The following is a 23,018-nucleotide window of genomic DNA, read 5'->3' on the forward strand; positions in this document are numbered from 1 at the left end:
GCTTGCCTATTCAGAACAAAGCTCTGTACCCCTCCTTCACTCCTGTGCCGTGTCTGAAGGAGGGTGTGTTCCTTTTATCCAATCAGCTCTCACACACTAACTGCAGCTCTCCGCCCTCTACTTTGTGATACATACAGATGAAGAAGGATTTTAACACACTCTGCCCTTTTGAAGGGATGTAGAGAAGAGAAGTCTGCAGATAAACCAATAAAACCCATGTAGGAGGATTTTTTTAATCTCGGTGTATCATCTGAGGCTGTTCACTTCACTGGGTATATGAGAGGGTTTACAACCGCTTCAAGCAGAAGGTCCCCCACGCTGTTGATTCTGTACTGCAGTTTGGTAGTAGAAGCAAAAAATACCACTTATGGACCAAGCCCATTTCTGACACATGTTGTTTACAAGTTAAAAATCTGTATTTTTTGCTAGAAATTTACTTAGAACCCCCAAACATTATATATATATATATATATATATATATATATATATATATATATATATATATATATATATATATATATATATATATATATATATATATATATATATATATATATATATATATATATATCAGTTTACTCGCCCTGACATCATCTTTGACAATATACAAATAAAATTGGGCTAACTTTACTGTTTAGTTTTTTAAATGCAGTCAAATTATTTTTTTCCCAAAAAATTGCGTTTGAAAGACCACTGCGCAAATACCGCATGACAAAAAATATTGCAACAATCGCCATTTTATTCTCCAGAGTCTTTGCTAATATATATATATATATATATATATTAGCAAAGACTCTGGAGAATAAAATGGCGATTGTTGCAATATTTTTTGTCATGCGGTATTTGCGCAGTGGTCTTTCAAACGCAATTTTTTGGGAAAAAAATAATTTGACTGCATTTAAAAAACTAAACAGTAAAGTTAGCCCAATTTTATTTGTATATTGTCAAAGATGATGTCAGGGCGAGTAAACTGATACTGAACATGTTACGGTTTAAAATTGTGCACACTTGCAGAATGCCAACAAACTACGGTACTTAAAAATCTCTATAGGCGACGCTTTAAAATATTTTAACAATTACCAGTTTAGAGTTACAGAGGGGTCTTTTTTCTAGAATTATTGCTCTGGCAATCGTAGTGATACCTCACGTGTGGTACTGTGGTTGAAACACCGTTTTTATTTGCGGGCGTAAATCACCTATGCATTTTCTTTTGTGCGCAAGCTCACGTAATCGGGGCGCTTTAAAAAGTTTTTTCCTATTTTATTACATTTTTTATTTTTTAGCACGGTTTAAAAATAAAAATAAAAAATCAGATCACTTTTATTGCTGTCACAAAGAATATAAGCCCAGATCCCTCCACACCCGATCAAAGCCGAATCCAGCTTTGTTCGGGTCTCCAACCAGCCAGTGGACGTGCCAGCGTGTTGCTTGGGTCAGAGCCGCGGAAGGCGGCAGGAGGGGGGGGGGGTAACATCCCCTCCCGCTCACTGGGTTAACAGCTGAGCGGGTGCTGAGCCGTGTTTGCTGTTATCCCCTGACTGCCGGCTCTAAAAAAAGGTACTGGGTTGATGCCTGCAGCTGCAGGCATCATTCCGGTACAACCACTTCTGCAAGCCGACGTACAGGTACGTCGGTTTGCGGAAAGTGGTTAAAGTGCACTTGTGCCCAGGCGATAGACACCAAACCCATTACATATTCTTAACAAGCAGTAAGAGCTTTTAATCATCACTGATTTTAGGGCCCGTTTACTCCAGGTGCATTAGGACTGAGCTGGGCATCAAGATATTTTGTGCTGAGCACAAAATATCAGTGCACACTACCGCGCTGCATTTAACGCATCTTCTGGTGTAAACAAAACCCCTAATGTGAAGTTGTTCATTCTTAAAAATCCTCAAAAAATCACAAGGACTCCAAAGTCAGTTACAGTCAGTTTCTAACAGCTTAGAAACATCCGCTGGCTGTTTACTTTAGAAAAAAATGGCTAAGGTTTCAATATCTGTGTTGAGAAAATTAAACTTCTCTGCGATGGTTATAGTTACAGAGAGGAATGGGGGATTGCATTAATGCATGTTTATCTCTTCTTTGGAATGTGCATATACTTTGGTGTTCATTATCTGGCCACAGGTTCACTTTAAGAAAAAGGAAAGGCTAGCTACTAAGTAAACATTAAATGTGCCTGCTCACTGCCTTTAGTAATGTCGTAGAACCGTTTGCAATACAGTGTCTTGAAAAAGTATTCATACCCCTTGAAATTTTCCACATTTTGTCATGTTACAGGCAAAAATGTAAATGTATTTTATTGGGATTTTTTGTGAAGTAGAAGGAACACAATAATTGGTTTTCAACATTTTTTACAAATATAATATCTGAAAAGTGTGGCGTGCATTTGTATTCAGCCCCCTTTACTCTGATACCCCTAAATCTAGTGGAACCAACTGCCTTCAGATGTCACCTAGTTCGTAAATAGAGTCCACCTGCATGTAATTTAGTCTCAGTGTAAATACACTGTTCTGTGAAGCCTTCAGGAGGTTTGTTACAGAAACTTAGTGAACAAACAGCATCATGAAGGTCAAGGAACACACCAGACAGGTCAGGGATAAAGTTATGAAGAAAGGTAACCACTTCCGGACCGCCCGCTGCAGTTATACATCACTACTTTGACGTTAAATGCCGGGGTTATGGCTGCAGATAGCTGCCATAACCCCGGTATTTTTTTACTGGGTGGGTGGTCCTCTTTCTCATAAAAGTGGTCCCAGCAGCGGGGGATCACTTTTATGGATAGTAGGAGAGGTGGCCCCCCCCTCTCCCGTTGCTTTCCGGTCATTTTCCCCACTTACCAGAGCCAACAGTAAGAAGCCTAGGTAAGAAGTCGAGTGAGGGCAAGCTGGCCCTCACTCGACTATGGCCTTGGAGGACCGGAGCTTAAGATATTTTGCAAAGAAGAATGGGAAACATTTTCACGCTAGCTGTGGAAAGCTGGTAAAGACATCCCCAGCTGTAACTGCAGTGAAAGGTGGTTCTACAAAGTATTGACTCAGGGGGGCTGAATACAAATGCATTCAACACTTTTCAGATATTTAAAAAAAAAAATTTAAAACCATTTATCACTTTCCTTCCACTTAACTATGTGCCACTTTGTGTTGGTGTATCACATCCCAATAAATTACATTTATGTTCTTGGTTGCAACATGACAAAATGGTAAAATGTTCAAGGGGTATGAATATTTTTTCAAGGCACTGTAAATAGCAGTGTATTTACCATTTTTTAAAATAGTTTTCCTAGCAGCCATATGATCGTACAGATTTGGGTCTTTTGATGAGAGAGCCAACAATGGTAAGGAAGTGCGCTAGGGCAGTAATGTCACTCTGCGGGTGCAAATCCTCGTGGGCATTGTCAGAGAGTGAAATAGTCTTATTTAATTCAGCTGAACACCCTTGTCATTTTGTTTGCCATTCACACGACAATGGGTAGCATTGGCAATATGTAAAGTGTAACCACCCTAGCTACTAGTGTACATAGGTTCGTTATTTGTGCCCGTTTCTCATCACGTAGCTCCACATGAACTACCACTACACCTTACAGGAAGGCCATATGCACAGAAGCCTCAGCATGTATAAGGACAATGTGTGCAGCAAGCTTTTGCAAACCATTTGTAAAGCTTTTAGCAAGCTTTTAACTGCTTTGTTGAAGCCTTTAAAATAAACTTCAGCTCTAGTGTGGAGATGTTTTATACAGATCATAACAGGAGTGTGCGCTGTCACGTTAAACAAAGTGTTAGTAGTACTTGAAAGGCTTTCAATAAGCTTCAAGTAGTGGTGACATTACCTAAAATTCACAGTGTTAATAGCTTATGTCAGCACTTCATTAAAATTTGGGTTAAGCTAGGTGTGGGACATTTGGTTGGAGTCTGATGATACTACCAATGATGCGGGGGGCCCTGCTGTGTCGACTTAGGACCCTTAATTGTATTTGTTATTGCTAATTATTTCCCCTACATGCAGTGGACTCTGTTCAGATCTTCTTCTCTATTGAACTGATGGACCTTCACGCAGTGAACGGATTGCTCCTGTCACCGGGATCCTTGTGCGTTGAACACCCTTATAAAGTAGCAGTTGGGTGCAGCCTTGTTTGGGGTTGTTTTTGCCTTTTGTTGCTGTGTATTTTATTTTATTTTATTTTGTTCTTTTTTTTCTTGTTGTTGAGCCAGGGAATGCCCAATGGCTGTGTTTTTGTATGTTGTTCTTTTTGAAACAAATAAAAAGAATTTTCAAAAAAAAAAAAAAAATTTGGGTTAAGCTAATTGTTACTGAATGTAGTTTGAACTTACTCGAAGTTCATTATGCCATGGCTGTGAAAGTCTTTTTTCGTTTTGTTGCTTGCTCCCTTGTTTTTCCCCATACTCTGTACAATCCTTCTTTCTCAATAAAATCAGATTAAACTAAAATTTGGGGTAAACATCCTTAAGCTGGAGTTGACGGGTGATTTACAGCGGAACTGTGTGGTTAGGGGCACATTATGACAGACTCTACTTTTAGAAGAGGGAAAGTTCTGCATTTAAATAAAACAAACAATTATACTCACCTAGGTGGATGCAGCACCAATCTATCTATCCTCTGCCAGCACTGCAGTGAGAATTAAGAGATCCAACACCGCTGATTGCTCAGTTCCCCCCCCCTGCTCTGAGCAGAGAGCCGTGATTGTTAGTCAGCGGCTCTCTGCTCTTCCCTCCAGTGCTCACTGGCTCATTGGGCTGTGGAGGGGCTGGCTCAGGCTCTCAGTGGATCGCTGAAAGGCTGAGCCCGATGCCGGTCCAGGCACCTGGGTGAATCCCGACCCTGGAATGGCCGAGTGACATCAGCCAACAGCGGGCTTTGGCCCGCTGTCGGCTGAAATTGGGTCACGGGATTGCAGAACGAACTGAGCTCTGGTGATCCATAAGGGAAGTATGGCCATAAAAGCTTTTGCCATACTTCGCCTTTAGGCTGGCCATACACTATGTGAATAGCAGGCAGCTCATGAACCAGCTGAAATGTACTTTGTGGGTGGCCCCCCGATGCCACCCACGAGACAAACATCCTTGGTCTGAAAGAGGACAGAAGAATTTTTGGCTGAACCCCACCTGCACCCAATTAGGCTTTTGTATTCAGAATACAATGAGAGCAGCTGGAGATTCATCCACCTATGCCAGCCTTTTTCAACCAGGGTGCCTTGAGTTTTCTTCACGGGTGCCTTTAGAAAATGCCTAAAAATTTCCCAAAAAAATGTATACAAGCTGGCATGTGAATGAAGCTGCCTTTGAGTTACAGAACGCTACATGTTTTCATAGTGCACCATCCCAACCTTCTAGCTCCCGACATCCTTACGACCAATGGACTCACCAATTGATAAGGAGGATGTCGCGTTGTGCAAAACTATTAGAATAGTTTTTACATTTTAGAATGGGGTGCCTCAAAACTGTATCATTTTTAAAAGGTGCCTTGACTGAAAAATGGTTGAGAAACACTGACCTATGCTATATAGTGTGGATGGAAAAATCTACAATCAGTTTGGCCAGCTTTAGTTTGCACTCCCCTGGTGCCAATGAGTCTTTTTTACACCCATGCTTTAGGCCTTTTTCTGGGCAAATTGGGAGTTAAACATAGGGAGTTAAACATAGGCACCATACCTATGCTATGCTGACACCCAACTTCTCTCCCAGCATCTTCTAAAGTGTGTACACGGTAAATGCCCTGCAGGAGGTTGCATGAAAAAAAAAAAAAAAAAAGGGGGATCATAGTTTTTCCTTAGCAATAGTTATTCTTTAAAAGCTTAAACAAAACTGCTTGAAACTTGCTGAAAGCTTTGCAAATGTTCTTATGCAACTTGAGACCCATCTGCACAAGGCTTAAATGCAGCCAGCATTAGATCTGTGTTGAACTGTGGGTATTACAATACATGAAGAGAATTGCCACAAGAAGTAAAAACAAAAAAAGTTAGGTACCCCGTAACTCTTTTTCTAAGAAGTCTTCCAGGGCAGCATCTGAGAGATAGGCTCCTCCCACCTAAAAGAGGAAACACAATAGTCCACCATTATAAAAATGTCAGTCATACCTGCATGCCTCAGTATTCGTAAAGTACCGAAGGAACCCTCACTAAGCTTATGAATCTGCAAAAAGTCTTTGTACTGTTGTTTAGGGCAGGAACGAGTGCTGCCCTGGAGGACTTCTTAGAAAAAGAGTTACCAGGTACCTAACTCTGATTTCTCTAATCGTCTTCCAGGGCAGCATCTGAGAGGATGTTTTAAACAATACTAAGGAGAGGGATAAGGTTTGGAGCACCTTGCGACCAAATGTCTGGTCCTGACTGGACAGCTGGTGGATGCGGTAATGCCTTGCAAAGGTATTGAAGCTCAACCATGTCGCTGACATGCAGATCTGATCCAGTGTTCCCCCGCCCTTTCTGCGCTTCAGGATGCCCAAGCTCTGGTCAAGTAGGCTTTGACTCCACTCAGTGGGGAAAAGTTTTGTGCTTTGTAGGCTGCCTGTGTCTGGCTATCGTACTTTTCGAGGCCTGCTTTCATTTGTTGACTCATCTAGCTTGTTGTACATATCTCTTTTTTTGCTATCCATCAAACCTGGAGGGGAGGGAATAAGTACAATCTGTGTTATGTGTAAAGTTGAAGAGACTTTTAGTAAAAAAAAAAAGCTGGGTCTGGGGTGAGGATAATCTTATCGGTCTAAATCATACAGTAGGGTTCTATCATAGATGGAGCCTGTATTTCGCTTACTCTCCTGGCCGACACAAGGGCCACTAGGAGTACAGTTTTTGTGCAAGGTATTTATCTGAGGATTCCTCCAGTGGTTCGAAGGGTAGAGAGAGGAATCCTTTAAGCACAGTGGAGTGGTCCCATGTCAGGATTCTGCTGAGCTTCGTGGGTCTAGCGCTTTTTAAACGAGAGAAAATCTTATGACTGGATCTTCTGCCAACCTGATGTCTAGGCAGGAAGATAGTGCCGCCACTTGGACCTTCAAAGTGTTATGGGAAATGTTTTTATCCGCCACTTCCAGTAAGAAATCTAAAATTGCTGGAACAGTCCCCTTGCTCCCGTACCAGAAAAACATTTTCTTTACTTTCTTGTAGATGGCTCATCACAGGTTTTCTGCTGGCTAAAATGGTGTCTATCACCCTTTTCGAAAGACCCTTCCTCTGTAGCCTCACTCTTTCAGGAACCAGGACGAGAGCTTCATGACCTTGTGGTTTCGGTGGTTGACTGGCCCCTGCGATAGGAGGTTCGGTATGTCAGGCAGTGTTAGATGCGGTCGAACACTGAGGTTTTTCAAGTGACTGAACCATCGCCTCTAGGGCAAACGGGGTGCAATAAGTATCACTATTGCCCTTTCTTCCTTGATCTTTTGTTCTAACTTTGGAATTAGGGTGCTGAAGGAAATGCATAACACAGCTGGTATGCCCAGCTTTGGTTGAACGCATCTACACTGATGTTGTCATCTGTGGGGTCCAGGGAGAAGAACTTTGGGAGTTTCGTATTTATCTTTGACGCAAACAGATCCACTTCAGGCACCCCCCAGGCTTGGGCGATCCACGAGAAGGTAGTTTGATATAAGGACCATTTCGTCATGTTTTATGATTTTTCGACTTAAGAAGTCTGCCAGCGTTTTGTCGGTTCCCTTCAGATGGATGGCAGAGATGGATCTGAGGTTTCTTTCGGCCCATGACAGCGTAGTTTCTGTCAGGCCCATTAAACGAGTAGATTTTGTCCCCCCTTGTCTGTTCAGGTATGCCTGACTGAATCCGAATATCTCTGCCCTGAATGAACGGTTAGAATGCTTTTAGCGCCTCCTTTACGGCTTTTAATTCCCTCATGTTTGAGGGGGCCTGGGACCAATGGAGGTTCCATTCTCCTTGTGCGCAGCTATTCACCATATGCGCTCCCCATCCCAGAGTGCTGCCGTCTGTAGTGATCAGCACCAGATTGGTCTGCACCCAGTTGCGACTGAATGAGGGACCGGGATAGTCGTCTCTAGGGATGATGGGTTGCCATCCACTGGGCCAGAATGTGATTTTGTAGAAACCTCATATGGAGCTGTGCCCAGGTGATGGCCAGACTTGAGGATGTCATTAGTCCCAACACCGCCATGCTTCGTCTGATGGTCATGAATTCGACCCCTATCAGAGAGATACTATGGGCTCTGATTTTCCCGACCTTTTCTTCCGTTAGAAAAATTTTGGTTATTTTGGCATCTATTACTTAACCCAAGTATGTAACCCTCTGGCTTGGGGTTAATTGTGATTTTTCTACGCTCACCATCCATCCTAAGCTTTGCAAGTAAGAGATGGTCATGCTCAGATTGGCATCCAGGCTTTCTGCTGATTTGGCGAAGAACAGCACGTTGTCTAGGTATGGTACCATGCCTATGCCCTGCTGTCTCAGGTTTTATAGATCTTCTGCCATTATTTCTGAGAATGTCCTGGGTGCAGAAGAGATGCTGAAAGGCAGAGCTGTGTACTGCAAGTGTAGAGTGGTTGCCGGGCCTTGGCCCAAGAATCTAAAGTATCTTTGATGATTCTTCTTTATCGGCATCTGTAAATATGCATCTTGCAGATCTACTGTAGCCATGAATATTCCCGCCGGAAGGATATTCCTGACTGAGTAGATGTACTTCATCCTGAATCTCTTGTGCCTTATCTTTTTGTTGAGTGGTTTGAGGTTCAGTATGAGCCTTAGCTTGCCTGATAGCTTCTTCCTTATGAATAGGTGTGAGTAAACTCCTGTTTTTTCCTCTTCTGGCGGGACGTGACAAATGACTTTCTGTTTGAGTAAGTTTTCTAGTGCGGATAGAAAGGCCTTCATGTGGTCTGTGTCTTTTGGGAGTGTCATCACCAGGTTATTCGGTTGGGGAAAACTATATTAAGTAACCTTCTGCTATCGTGCGAGGGACAAATCTGTTTTTTGTGATCTTCCTCCACTGATGAGCAATGGTAGCCAATCTGCCCCCCACCTGGAGACCGTCATTGCTTTTTTGTTTCTTTGGATGGAAGGCTTAAGGATAAAATCTCCCTTGCCTTTTTTGTTTTGTTGTGTCCAGCCCTTTTTGGCCCCCTTTTTTTTAAATCCCCTGGACTGACGAAAGGGCACTTTCCCCTGCTTCTTTTTGGTACGAGGAAACCCTTTTTTGGCTGCGGTTCTGTCCAAAACCATTTCCAAGTCTGGTCCGAACAGTATATTGCCTGTAAAAGGGGATTCCGCACAATCTATTTTTGGAAGCGATGTCCCCTCCCCACGAGGTCTGCAATACCCAAAGCCCGCTGGGCTGAATAGGAAGCTGGCCATGGAGTCCCCTGCAGTTAGCACAGAGACTGGAAAAAAACAAATTGCTGCAGCTCCTGTGGGTCTGAAGGAAACACAATCAAACTGAGGCACACAGGTATGACCGACATTTTTATAATGGTGGACTATTGTGTTTCCTATTTCAGGTGGGGGGAGCCTATCTCGCAGATGCTGCCCTGAAAGACGATCAAAGGAAAAAAAGAATACATAAAGCTGCTCAAAAAAGAAAAAGCACATGCGTAAAGCCGCTCCAGTCATTATAAAGCCAGAACAATATTGGACTGTTACTGGTGAGGAGTAAAGAGAATGTGACTCATCAGTAATAATAACATAATATAATTCCTGAACAGTGCCTGCATCTGATTCTATGGAGCACGGTTCATTTGAAAATCAGGTCTTTTGGCAAAAAGGCAATTAATATTGGGGAACACTACCAGCAGGGACAAACAATGCTCAGATTTCTGAAATGCTGAAAATCAATCAGTGTATGCCCAACATAAGAAATGCAGAGTGAATAAGGGACAGGTAACAAATATATTTTATCACTCACCCACATAGCCTCATTGTTTGCAACTACCAGTGCAAATTCATGTCTTTTATCTATTTTGTGCTTTGTTCGAACAAACATCTCAATCATTTTCTGTGAAGAATTGAGAGCATTGGCTTTAGACCTATCAATATAAAGAAAATACAGAATTTAATCAGCATTTAATAAGAAAAACTTTACATAAGAAGAAAAGCATTATTTCTTTAATAATCTATACAACAGCCATATTATTTTAAAATAAGAGAACCTGAAGTATAAAGAGATGTACTGTGTGTCTGACATGAATCTAAAACATACAAGAGGTGTTCAGTGTGTCTGACTTGAATCTAAAACATACAATTTCAATATGGTTACACTGTGGACTAGCACAAAGGTGAACAAAAAAACTGGGAGTCTAAAAACATGAGTAAAGTAACCGTTAGTAACCTTGTCTTCTCTGACCAATATGCAAATATTATATTTGAGCAAAAAGGTTTTGAAAACTTTGCTGCAACAGCTCCAGGGTGAATATCTCTACTGAATATATGAACATGTCACCATGAAATCCAAATGAGCAAAATGCAAAACTGACCTGGCATTTACTGTCAGACATTCTGGGTGTAACTACTGTAAATATCCAAATGGTCAGAAAAAAAGAGCTGGGTTACAGTACCAATAGAAGGGGTGACAAGGAGATAAAGAAGGCTAGTACTAAAGGATAGGTTCACCTTTAGTAACATGGTACATCTATATTCTGGGTGTAATCTGTAACGTGTTAAAGCATCTGCCGGCACCTGGGTCCAATCCCCCCCCCCCCCCATTGTGTCCCCCGTTAAGTTCAAAGTAGAACTACATTTAAAATGTTTTAAAACTTCTAGGAAATATTTAAAATAATAAATAAATTATTAAAATATTTAAAAATATTCCTACTGAAAGTCGTCATGGTAAGGTTGCTTCAAGAGACATCATGTGTAGATCAAAGTCACCCCTTTGACTGGCAAATTAAATTGAAACCAATAAAATACCATTAGGCCAATATACAGCACTACAGAAGTAAGAATCTTCACACAATATACTGTGTTCATATTCACTCCAGTAATTCAAATATGTGCAGATACAGATGAAATAAGTAATTGGGAATTTGCTTTTCACATGATTAGACTATTGATTTGAAGTGAATATTCATACAATTTGTGTGTCAAGACTCAACTCCTTTAGTAAATCCACCTGTATGCTGGAATTGAAAAATGGCCTTTTTTTAAAGGCTCAGCTGTATTCTAAACAACGATCAGAAGCACCTTTTTATACAACAGTGGCTGAAGCCACAGCTGTGTAGCAGAGGAAGTCCTGGCTGTCAATTTCACAGCTGGGATTTGCTGAAAAGAGCAGTGGGGCGAGTGGCAGCTTGGGGAGAAACATATATGAATGTATGTCATTTTCCTTGTGACCTCAACTGCTTAAAGAGGAAGTAAACCCTCCTCTGCAAGTTGTACCTATAGGTAAGCCTATGATAAGGCTTACCTATAGGTACTGTAAATATCTCCTAAACATGTACCGTTTAGGAGATATTTACCTTACATGCAGCCAGTGACGTCACTGGCGCATGCGCTCTGAAGGAACGGCCGCTGGTGCCGTTCCTTCAGAGCCCCGTGCCGTGACCGTCGGCTCCTGTGCGCATGCGCGGGAGCGACGTCACCGCGGCTCCGGCCAATCAGATCCCGGAAGACGGGCGCCCGTCATGGAGGTAAGCGGGCGGCACAGCGGGGGCTTGTTCTAAGGTATTTCATAATGAGCTAGTATGCGATGCATGTCTCTCTTTCAGGGTGGAAAAAAAGAAAAAAAAAAAAAAAAATCGGGTTTACAACCTCTTTAAACAAAATTTCCTATATTTTAGCTGACCATGCACCCAAAAACTATTTAACCCCTTTCTAGTAGCCTGCCATGCAAAATTGCGATCTAAACCTTTAGGGGGGAAAAAAAAAATAACAGAAAAGGAGATACTTACCTTTGACCTTGCCTTCGGATACTCTCATGTAGGCTCTGGTGATCTTACTAAGCCTCAACACAGCCTTCTGGAAAAGCTGATATTTTAGGTACAAGGTCTGCTTTAGGTATTTCCCCCAAGGTTCGGATGACGCAAAGTTATTTAGTTAAATACAGTTTCTAATTCTAATCTATAGGACTATTCTGTTATCGTTAGTATAATCTCATCTTAAATATGCAGATATATTGTAGAAAGGGAATGGGTGCAAAAAAATAAGCATAGAATATTAAAGGGCATAAATTACACTTTACATAAGGTTTGGTTAAAGGTTGCGAGAATGTAGAAGCCGAACTCAGGGTGTATTAGGATTTGCAATCTCAGCAAGAACGTACTGAAACTACAGCTCCTGAAAGAAAGCAGCATTTAATGGAACACAAAACAGCTATCTGTCCGAAGACTTTCACTTAAGCTGGCCATACACAAAGTTTTTTCATTCAGCTTGTAAAAAAAAATAAATAAATAAAAAATCTAACAGTTATTGAATTTTGACAGCCGATTGAATGCATCTGTTGTTTGGCTGACAATTTTCCACCCACGTCTTGTAGTGTAGAAGAGGTTTTGCAGCCTCTGTGATTGTGTCACAGGAGCTAAGTAAAGGGATAACACCGAACAGGGACATGGTCCTAAAAAAAAAAAAAAAAAAAAGGAACACAAAGAGGGAGAGAGGGAGGTTTGAGAGTATTTATAGGTGCTGATCTGACTGGAGTTTAGCTTTAAAACTGGGCTTACCAACCATAACATGTTAACAAATTAAAACCGCATCTTTCAAGACAGTGATCGCTATAAAAAAAACAAAAAAAAAAAAAGAAGCAAAATAAAGAAACCTACCCATTAAAGGATTCCAATTTCTGAGAGGACATTTCTTCGGACAAATCCAGACAAATGATCTGTAGCAATAGGAAACAAACAACAATGAACATCAAGATGCCTAAGGCTCAGTTAACACTGGCACGACCAGAAAAGTTGCGCGACTTGCAGTGCGACTTTGCCAGACGACTTCCTGGCGATTTGCTACTTTGATAGACATATAGAACAAAAGAGAACAGAAGTCAGATAGAAGTCACCTTGAAGGAGTACAGGAACCTTTTCTGAAGTCGGAGCGACTTTAGTAGTGATAATTAAGATGGCTTTCATTGACTAACATGGGATTTCACATGACACACAATTTTACATGTCTCACAAGTCGGATCCCAAGTCGTGGCAGTGTGAATCGAGCCAAACAGCGATATAAAAAAACCCCCCAAAAAACTGGTAACTCCTTTTCTAGGAAGTCTTTGAGATCAGCATCTGAGAGATAGGTCTCCACCCACCTAAAACTGGAAACACATCATCCACCATTTTAAAAGGCCATCACATACCTCAGTGCCTCAGTAATATACAAGTACTGGAGGAACAACAGGCAAATAAACACTATCCTTCCATAAAACTTCCGCCTAAAAAATAAAAAATAGGGATGGGTATGCGTGCTGCTCTGGAAGACTTACTAGAAAAAAAGAGAGAGATACCAGGTACCCAACTCTGTTTTTCTCAAGTCCTCTTTCAGGGCAGCATCTGAGAGGATTTAGCAAGTAATACTACTAGGGGAGGGGGGTGTCTACAGCCTGAAGGACCTTTCCACTGAAAGACTGGTCTTTTAGACAAGAAATCTATCCTGTAATGTTTTGTAAGGGTACTGAAGCTCAACCAGGTTGCCACCTGGCAGATCTGGTCTGGCATAGCTCTTGCTTTCTCCACATATAAAGATGGTCAGGCCCTTGTAGAATAAGTTGTGATCCCCTTGGGTGGTACCTGGTTTAGATTGGTAGATGTAAGAGATGCTAGTATGATCTAATTGCCAGCTCTGTGGAGCTTTTGAGGCAAACCCCTTCCTCTGTCCATACTGATGTCAAAGATTTGGGAAATTACTTCTGACTCTACTGAGAGGTTCTACATATAACTATGAATAGTAGCAGGGAACAACTAATTAAATCAGACAAAAAGGAAAGGTCTAGCAACGCAGACCTGAAATGCGGACTTTAAGGGCTGTTAGACTTCAGTACGAAATAGAAATACATTTTTCCTATTACAGGTCAAGAATTGTGAACTTTGAGGCCTCAAATGACCTGGTCACTGATTCAGTCAAAATATCTTCAGTTTCAAGCACAAACTGCGTCCATTGTTGAATTTGTGTTCTTTACATGTCCTTGAGATGAGAAGCTAGGTCGTCTGCCCCCAAAAGGAAATTGTGTTTAGATAAACTTTGAATATAATGCTCTGGCAATTAAATTTCTCTCCACAATGGCAGAATTCAACCAGTTTCAGGATCACACCTGTGTTCATCTATTCCCTAGCAAATAAACTATTGTTTCTACCCTGAGAAGTCAAACAAACGGAAAACAGCCTGGACAAAGACAAGAACTTGTAATTCATTTACCTTCACCAAAGACGGGAGTAGAGATTGTGTCATACAGACAATTGTCCATTGGAAGCTACATGGTGTCAAATAAATATTGTTCACTTAGACTGATTAGAACTGCATCTTCAAATGAATTGAATATAATCATAAGCTTATACAACATCCTTGTCCCATCATATACCAAAGGGGGGTGTGGAACTTATGATTTTCTGACAATCTTCTATTGAGAATTACATTATATCTATTATATAGTAGTGTATAATGGTCAGAATTTCTCCCATATTTTATAATCCAGTCCCAAATCATGATTGTATTGTTGTTAACATAATAATCCCTTAATGGATAATATTCTGATTGGAAATGACCCATGTATAGAAAAGTTTACATATACAAGTTGTTGTGCAGCAATATTATATATATATATATAACAGTGCAGCAATATATATAACAGTCTATGTATTTATATAATTTGTACTGCTACTAAATGTAAAGTATCTGGGCAAAGCAGTCATTTCCAATCAATATATATATCGTATTAGTAATATATCCTTAATAAAACGGCGTTACCAGGTCCAATCCTTAGCTAGACACATGATGGAGATATTAGATGGACACGTATGTATCATGAGAATATGGACAGATTTTCATATTGTTTTTATGATTATTATTACATGAAAAACTTATCATGTAATTCTAAATTTCCAATATACTGTATGACTAGTAGAGGTGTCGCCCAACGATCTCATCAGTTAATGGTTAAGTAATCCCAACCAATGGGAATAAAGTTCCTCCTTCTGGGTTCGGCTTATGGTAATTTTACTGCCCTTTGTTCAACACAATATAAAAAGGGAAGCCCAGATGTAACACAGATACACATTACGACAACATACATTACAACACACACGCTACTTACATCCATACATATACTCATCTATACATACTCCATCTTGCTCCATCCTTTATCTGCAACTTTGAAGGACGCCAGATGAAACTCCTCCCTAACCGGCCACCATTTTGGGAAGGCAGCCATCTTAAGGACTCTGGTAACGACCATTTTAAGCTAGCAGCCATTTTAAATGTGGTAAATATACCTTGCTAATTATCTGATTATTTTTTACTATCGTTTATTTCCTTCCTTATATGTTTTATATTTCATATTTAAGGGTAACGAGATTACAGTCCCAGCCGTATGAACCATAGTAGATTTTTCTCTAAAAGCTGATTTTTTTTTTTTTTTTCAGATGTTTTCATTAGTATCAAGTTTAGCTCAATATTAGCGATTTAGTCTCCCGTTTTGCATACCCTATTCTCACTCCAACTGCAGTGGAGCGACTGTTGGCTGCGCAATTCGCAGACAATTGTGGTCTGACTATATAGAATACTTAGCTATGGTTTAAACTATACCTGGGGAAACGTAATCTTGCTTTCTTTTTAATGTTATCATGGAACTACATATCATCACATTGCATTTTTCTTGTGAATAAATATACTTCTAAATTCCCTACTGTAGTCTGTATTCACTAAGATTGGTATATGCTGTTAAAAAGAAATTAATCGATTAAAAAGAACTCGTTATATGCGTTCAGAATAATATTATCGAATGTGTAAAAACGCACAACAGGGCACATCATAAGATAGACAATAGGGAGCCACAAACATCAGCACCAGAGGAGTCCAAAATGAATAAATCAATGACATAAACAACACATGCAGCAGAACAATGTATACTGAACAATAAGATTTACAAAACAAGCAGCATGTCCATGGCGGGCATAAACATGTAATATAATTGTCCCAAATAGGGAGAATCATAGGCTACATCCTCTTGCAGGATATTTTAAAGGACATGTGTCAAAACAGAGCATAATAATTCTCCATGTTCTCATTAAACTTCCTTTTGCGGTCCCTTACGCTCGGTTTTGACACGTCCTTTAAAATATCCTGCAATAGGATGTAGCCTATGATATTCCCTATTTGGGACAATTATATTACATGTTTATGCCCGCCATGGACACGCTGCTTGTTCTGTAAATCTTATTGTTCAGTATACATTGTTCTGCTGCATGTGTTGTTTAAGCCATTGATTTATTCATTTTGGACTCCTCTGGTGCTGATGTCTGTGGCTCCCTGGGCAGGCTACATTTTTCCACACACGGGATTCCTTGCCTTGGGGTCCGCCTACCATCTGATCCATCCCTTTTGGGCTTGGTGAGCTCTCGTCACTTCCTTAGGGCAGCCGCACATCCGGTTATATGCGCTTCCTACTGTGGAACGCACACACCGACCCGACGTGACGCAGCTCCTTGACGTCACGGGCCGATTAGCGGCCGGTGTGATGGGGGTATTTAGGACACTCGCACAAAGTGCCTAATAGCGGAACAGTTGAGCGGGCACAGCTATGCATGTACAGGTACGTTTCTCTTCAATATACCATACCGGACCTTTTGGGGTTATAACCAGCATTCTTCATTCATTGTTGGCTTCTCTCTCCTTTTTTTACCCATTCCTTGTCTTCTCTGCTTATGCCCTTATAGGACTGGGATTAGGCATGTGACGATATCAGATTTCCATGCTGCGATTAATTGATTAGGGTTTGGTCACGGTATACGGTATTATCACGGTATTCAATTATTAAACTTAAATTATTAAATTTCTACCTCACTTCAATTTCATTGCTGAATTTAGGGACTTTGGTTCACTTTTGCACATTATTATATAGTCAGTCAGTACAGACTGTTAACCAGGCCTAAAATAAGCCATCAAGCAGTGTCTGGCCTGCCTGGTGATGACTGGTCCTGGCGCTCTGATCCGATGGCCTGGTCATTAGGGGCAAATCCTTGCGGCCCAGAAGTGGTTAAAACTGCAGGAGGACCGGCGTTTTTATTTGTAAATTACTTTTCACATGCTTTAGGCCTAGTTCACATGTATGCAGGTTGGCGGTTCACATGTATGCGGGTTGGCGGCCCACATTTGCACAGGCATAGCAGCCCATTGATTTGAATGGGCTGCTATGCCCTCATTTTACTCAGAAAAAAGGTGCATGCAGCATTTTAAAAAAATGCAGTGGCCTTTAAATCCATCCTACTTCTGCACCATGCGACTTACCTGCAGTTCCTGCTCTGGCAAGCTTTCTGCGTTTTTAAATACATGGGCCCAGCATTTAAAAACACAGTTTGCGTGTGCAGGAACTGCAAGTAAGTCACATGGTGCAAAAGCAGGATGGGGTTCACGGCCACTGCATTTTTTAAAATTCTGCATGCGGCTTTTTTCAGCTGAAAACGCAGGCATAGCAGCCCAACCCCATTCAAATCAATGGGCTGCTATCCCTATGCAAATATGGGCCGCCAACCCACATACATGTGAACCGGTAACCCGCATACATGTGAATCAGCAATAGTAAAGTAATTTACAAATAAAAACACCGCTCCTCCTGCAGGTTTAACCACTTCTGGACCGCAAGGATTTAGCCCCCTTAATGACAAGGCCATCGGATCGGAGCGCCAGGACCAGTCATCACCGGGTAGGCCAGACACTGCTTGATGACTATATACTAATGTAATGTGGGCTGCTATGCCTGTGCATCTATATCTATTATTATTATATATATATATAATATATATATATATATATATATATATATATATATATATATATATATATATATATATGCTGCTATGCCCGTGTTTGTATTTCTGTACATCTATCTATCTGTACATCTATCTGTACATCTATCTATCTATCTGTACATCTATCTATCTATCTATCTATCTAGTGACAGTGTATGGTAAAAGTACTTGCTTTTAGAAGGCACTGTGTCTCTCACTGTCTCTCTGAGCCCGGGAAGGAAGTATGTGGGTGTGTGCTGAGTGGGAGCCGTCTGATTGGTTACAGGGAGGAGCTAAGTCTCTCACTCTAGGATCATATTACCAGAGCTGTTTTCTATTGAGTGAGTGAGGAATGAGTCATCCAAATGTATCAATTCACAAGTCAGGCTGAGGAGCAGAGAAACTCGGTATTTTAAAAATGCCACAACAACAATACCGTGGGTATGCAATACATCGAATTACCGAAAACCGGCATATGTCTAACTGGGATACCTGCATACTCCTAGTAACAAGTGACTTTTCCCTCATGTGGGCTTATCTCTTATTCACATCGTCTCTACCGAGTGATGTTTGGCAGTACCTTTATATTTGCCAGCTCGAAATCCCTGTACTGTTGCTGAGCTTCATGCAATACATTTTCGTCCAACATATGTTATTGCTCTTGGGGTAAGTTCGAGTGATTATCTGCAAACGCTCTGTTATATGCCCTCAGACTATTCCGGCATTACTTAGGCCAGCATATCACTATACCTGCATAATTAGACTCTATGGGGTCTCTTTTACAGATAAATACACTCTCCTATGTTCCTCCTTTCCAACAACTCTGGATATGCTGGACCCCTCTAGTTCCTTTTTGGTGTTTTGATGTGGAAACCAGCTTTCCCAGTCTTGATGACTCTTTATTAAACATGAGGTAAATATTCTACCTTCAAACCTAAATATTATAAGATCTTTCTAATATGCCATAGGTGGCTCTGAATCATTAACTATATACTATTGTGTTTATGTGAGCCATAGAGTGTTTTCGGCGTACACACATGCCCGGATTGCCACCTCCCCTTATCCCGTACTGCAAATTTTAGTTAATTATTATGCCCTTGATACTGTAACATATTGTTTGTTATTTAGCGCAGTCCGAATTGGTCTATGCTTATTTATTTTACATACTCTATTTTATGATTCAGTATCCTATAAGGGTGTGTGAGGACCCTACTCCCCACGCTTGCCATGATATACAAGGACAGATACAACTGGAGTATAATCGAAGAGATACATGTATAAAGAACTGACTAGGGCTCAATCATGTAGAACCTGCTGTAAGAAAGCCTATTTCCTACAGAAGGTATGTAGAAATATCAAATATATTATAGAGTAACATGTTGTCAACTCCTAATAAAAAAAAAAAAAAAAAAAAAAAAAAAAAGGTACCCTATTTAGGCTCCTGCCCAGAGGTCTGATCCCCAAACCAGGCACACACATTGTCTTTGCATTAAGAAAACCATATTGCCAACTGCATATAGTCAGAGTTAGAGCAGTATGCATATAAAAAAAAACTGCCCAAATCATGGCCCATTTGCAGCTGAGGCCGATGCACAAAGTAGATATCAAAAGGAACCTGCGAGCTACTATGACCAATACTATTTTAATCAAGCCAGCTGCAAGCACTGATCATCTCATACTAAAAAGTGTATAGTGCCATAATAAACCAAACCTTAGTGCTGCGCTAAATAATATCTTATAAAACAAACAATCAAAAATTATTAACAAGAACTGCTAAAACCTCTGTTCTGACAAGTGTGTGCTATACTATAGATAACATGTAAATTATTAATACTTGTGATATAATCAGATGCTTCTTTAAAACAAAGTCCACAACTATGCAAATTGTATGTAAATATATTGTGATGATCCTTCCCGCCACCAACATCTGTGTTGTATAGGGTGCTGACTCTTCCTTCTCCTTTTGGGCAGTTAAATGAACACATCCATGTGCCACCACAATGAGTGCTCCCCCCCTTCTAGTTGGGTTCTCACCTCAAATGTTGTGACCTCGCACCTAAGCTCAGTCTAATAACAACATTTTTGCCTCTACCCGGCCTGGGGATAAGCACCCAGTTAGCCCCAATATGTACTGCTTGTCTTCTCACTAGGGATGCACCGAATAATCGGCGGCCGAACATTATTCGGCCGAAAATAGAAAAAATAGCACTTTCGGTGTTCGGCCGAATAAGTCAAAAGGCCGAATAATTTTGTGCCGAATAATAGGGCTGAACGATAGTCGATATGATATTGACTATCGTTCTGTGGCCGTAGGCGATATTTACAGGGGGAAGGGACTCGGAGGAGGACTCACAGACTTCCGTGTTAGGCAGGGGAAGCCGGGACACTTCAGCGGTGAGCATACATACATTACTCACTCGTGCACTGCAGCCCGCCCCACACATTCAGTGAGTCTTACTCTCCTCCCTAGTTTTTTCAATGGCACATTCAGGAAGCCAATCACGCCGTGATTAGCTGCACAGCGAACCAATCACGCATGCCTGCACACCTGATTGGTTCCGCTGTGCCGCTACTCACGGCGTGATTGGCTTCCTGAATGTGCCATTGAAAAAACTAGGGAGGAGAGTATTGCCTCGTTTCCACTGAGAGGAACGGTTCGGGTCGGTACAGTTTGGAAGGGTTAGAATGGTCTGGTCTATTCAGGTGAGCGTTTCCACTGCAAGTCGGGCCACCAGGGACCATGCGGGGTTTACACCAAATGAGGTGTTTGTTTTGCTCTTTCATTTGACGTGAGCACTGAAGTTTTCCTGTCCGCCAATCAGTGGAATCTATTGTGTTACGCCAGTAGCTCCGCCCTAACCGTACCGTACCATTTCCTATGGCCCTACATCTGAAGCAGGACCAGGAATGGTGCGGTTTGGTTCGGTTGTATGGGCCACTTTCATAATGAAAACACTCAAATTAGCGTACCGTACCGACCCGAACCGATCCGCTCAGTGGAAACGAGGCATAAGACTCACTGAATGTGTGGGGCGGGCTGCAGTGCACGAGTGAGTAATGTATGTATGTATGCGGCTGTGCTCCTTTCCAGGCTCCTACTAGTCCACCTCCAGCCTCCTACTACTACCACTATGAGAGACTGTCTGTCACTGTATAATCTGATCGAGTCCACACTGACACTGACTGACTGTCACTGAGTAATTGATGTTACCACATTAACCCTGACCTGCCCAGTGCCCTGTATCTGCAATTAAAATTTACAAGGCTGCCTGCATGCTTCCTGATTTCCATTCCCAGCATCCTTCCCAATCCCTACAGTGTCACTAACATTAACCCTATGGTACAAGGCTGCAGTGTGCACTGAATCCTATTCCCTACAGTAACATTTAGGGAGAGAGAGAGACATGAGAGGACAAGAGAGAGAGAGAGAGAGAGAGGACAAGAGAGAGAGAGAGAGACATGAGAGGACAAGAGAGAGAGAGAGAGTGAGGGGACGAGAGAGAGAGAGAGAGAGAGAGAGAGAGAGAGAGAGAGAGAGAGAGAGAGAGAGAGAGAGAGAGAGAGAGAGAGAGAGAGAGAGAGACAGACACGAGAGGACAAGAGAGAGGACAAAAAATTGGCAAAATAAATGGAAAAAATGCAAAACACCGCGTTCGGTATTCGGCCTTCGGCCAAACATTTTATTATTATTCGGCTTCGGCCAAGAATTTCATTTCGGTGCATCCCTACTTCTCACTCTACTACTCCACAGCACAGTTGCAATGCCACATATATGAAGAAATAATTCAATAGTGCTCATACCCTTAAAAGCATATCTTTATTAAAAACAATAGTATGGGTACTCACATTATGCTGGTGCTTCCAGCGCACCAGTCTAAACATACAAAATATCCTCCAACAGCAGTTTCATTTGTGCCTGCAAGCCCTCAGACTACATTCCTGGGAGCTGGTTCTGTCTAGCCGCCGGGTGCCGCCATTGTCCTTGCCCATCCCCTACGCGTATCGACACAGGGTCACATGTGTTCATCAGGGGGATATTCTATTGGACCTATAAGCATCTGATTATATCACAAGTATTAATAATTCACATTATCTATAGTATAGCACACACTTGTCACAACTGAGGATTTAGTAGTTGTTGTTTATTAATTTTTGATTGTTGTATATGATATTATTTAGCGCGGCACTAAGGTTTGTTTTACCATATGCACAAAGTAGACTAGAATATCAGTAGTATAAAATAAAAACAGTCACAGATAATAATTGGCAAAAGCCTTAATCTGTGACAAAGAGAACTTGAAAGTTCAACATCCGCAATTAGATGTCCAGTACCTAATAGTCTACTTCAGTGTTTCTCAACATTTTTCAGTCACCCCAGTGCTAAGGGAGAGGAGTACAGGAGGATCAAACAATGCTGTGGAGACAACAGACACCCTTCCTTATTAACTGATGACGTCAGTGGTTATCAGTGGATATTGGGATGCCAGTGTCTAGCAAATCGTAATGGCGCATAATGTAAACCTGTGACTGTGTAATTAAAAGCAGGCTTGATCCACCTGCTGGCTTGTTAACCAATTTTGATACATTTTTAGGCATTTTGCCAAGGCACCGCCGAAGAAACCTCAAGGCACCTTGGTTGAAAAAGGCTGGTCTACTTCATGTCCATGTTAATGTCCAAACAATATCATAAAATGTAGACAAAATAACATACTGAGACATAGCATATTGCAGAACCCTCAGAGAAGTCTCAGCAGCCAAGACTCTTGGGCCCTCCATGTGTAATTTCCATCTGAATATATTGAAAGGTATGCAGTAGAAACAACTGAACCTCCAATGTCAGTATATAAAACACATAAGGTTAAAAAATGTTCTGTATCGTGCACCATCATACGGAAAAACAGCCTGCTTCTAAAAGAAGGCTTATTAGAAACACCACATTGATGGAGCAATCGTTTATGAAATGCACAGTCACAGATAGCGAGTTTCACATGAAACGTTAATTTGCAAACAAAGGTTGAACTACAGCCACCAGAGATCCTGCCCCAAATGTATCCACTTCATGTGTATGTTCAAGATATACATAAAAAATACTAGCATACTGCAGAACCCTGAGGTTAGTCAT

At 41.3% G+C, this 23,018-nt stretch overlaps 1 protein-coding gene across 1 annotated transcript in view; it reads right to left on the minus strand.

The window, feature by feature from the left end:
• The window catches only part of BABAM1 (BRISC and BRCA1 A complex member 1), a 100,041-nt gene that overhangs the window by 58,973 nt on the left and 18,050 nt on the right, over positions 1-23,018 (minus strand). The window contains exons 3-4 of the mRNA XM_082271005.1: positions 12,725-12,783; positions 9,877-9,997 (exon numbers count right to left, since the gene is read on the minus strand). Of these exons, the coding sequence (XP_082127131.1) occupies positions 9,877-9,997; positions 12,725-12,783 (180 nt within the window). The remainder of the gene's footprint in view (positions 1-9,876; positions 9,998-12,724; positions 12,784-23,018) is intronic.

Source organism: Pelophylax lessonae (assembly GCF_965119305.1).
Source record: "Pelophylax lessonae genome assembly, chromosome: 1".
Classification (NCBI taxonomy): Eukaryota; Metazoa; Chordata; class Amphibia; order Anura; family Ranidae; genus Pelophylax; species Pelophylax lessonae.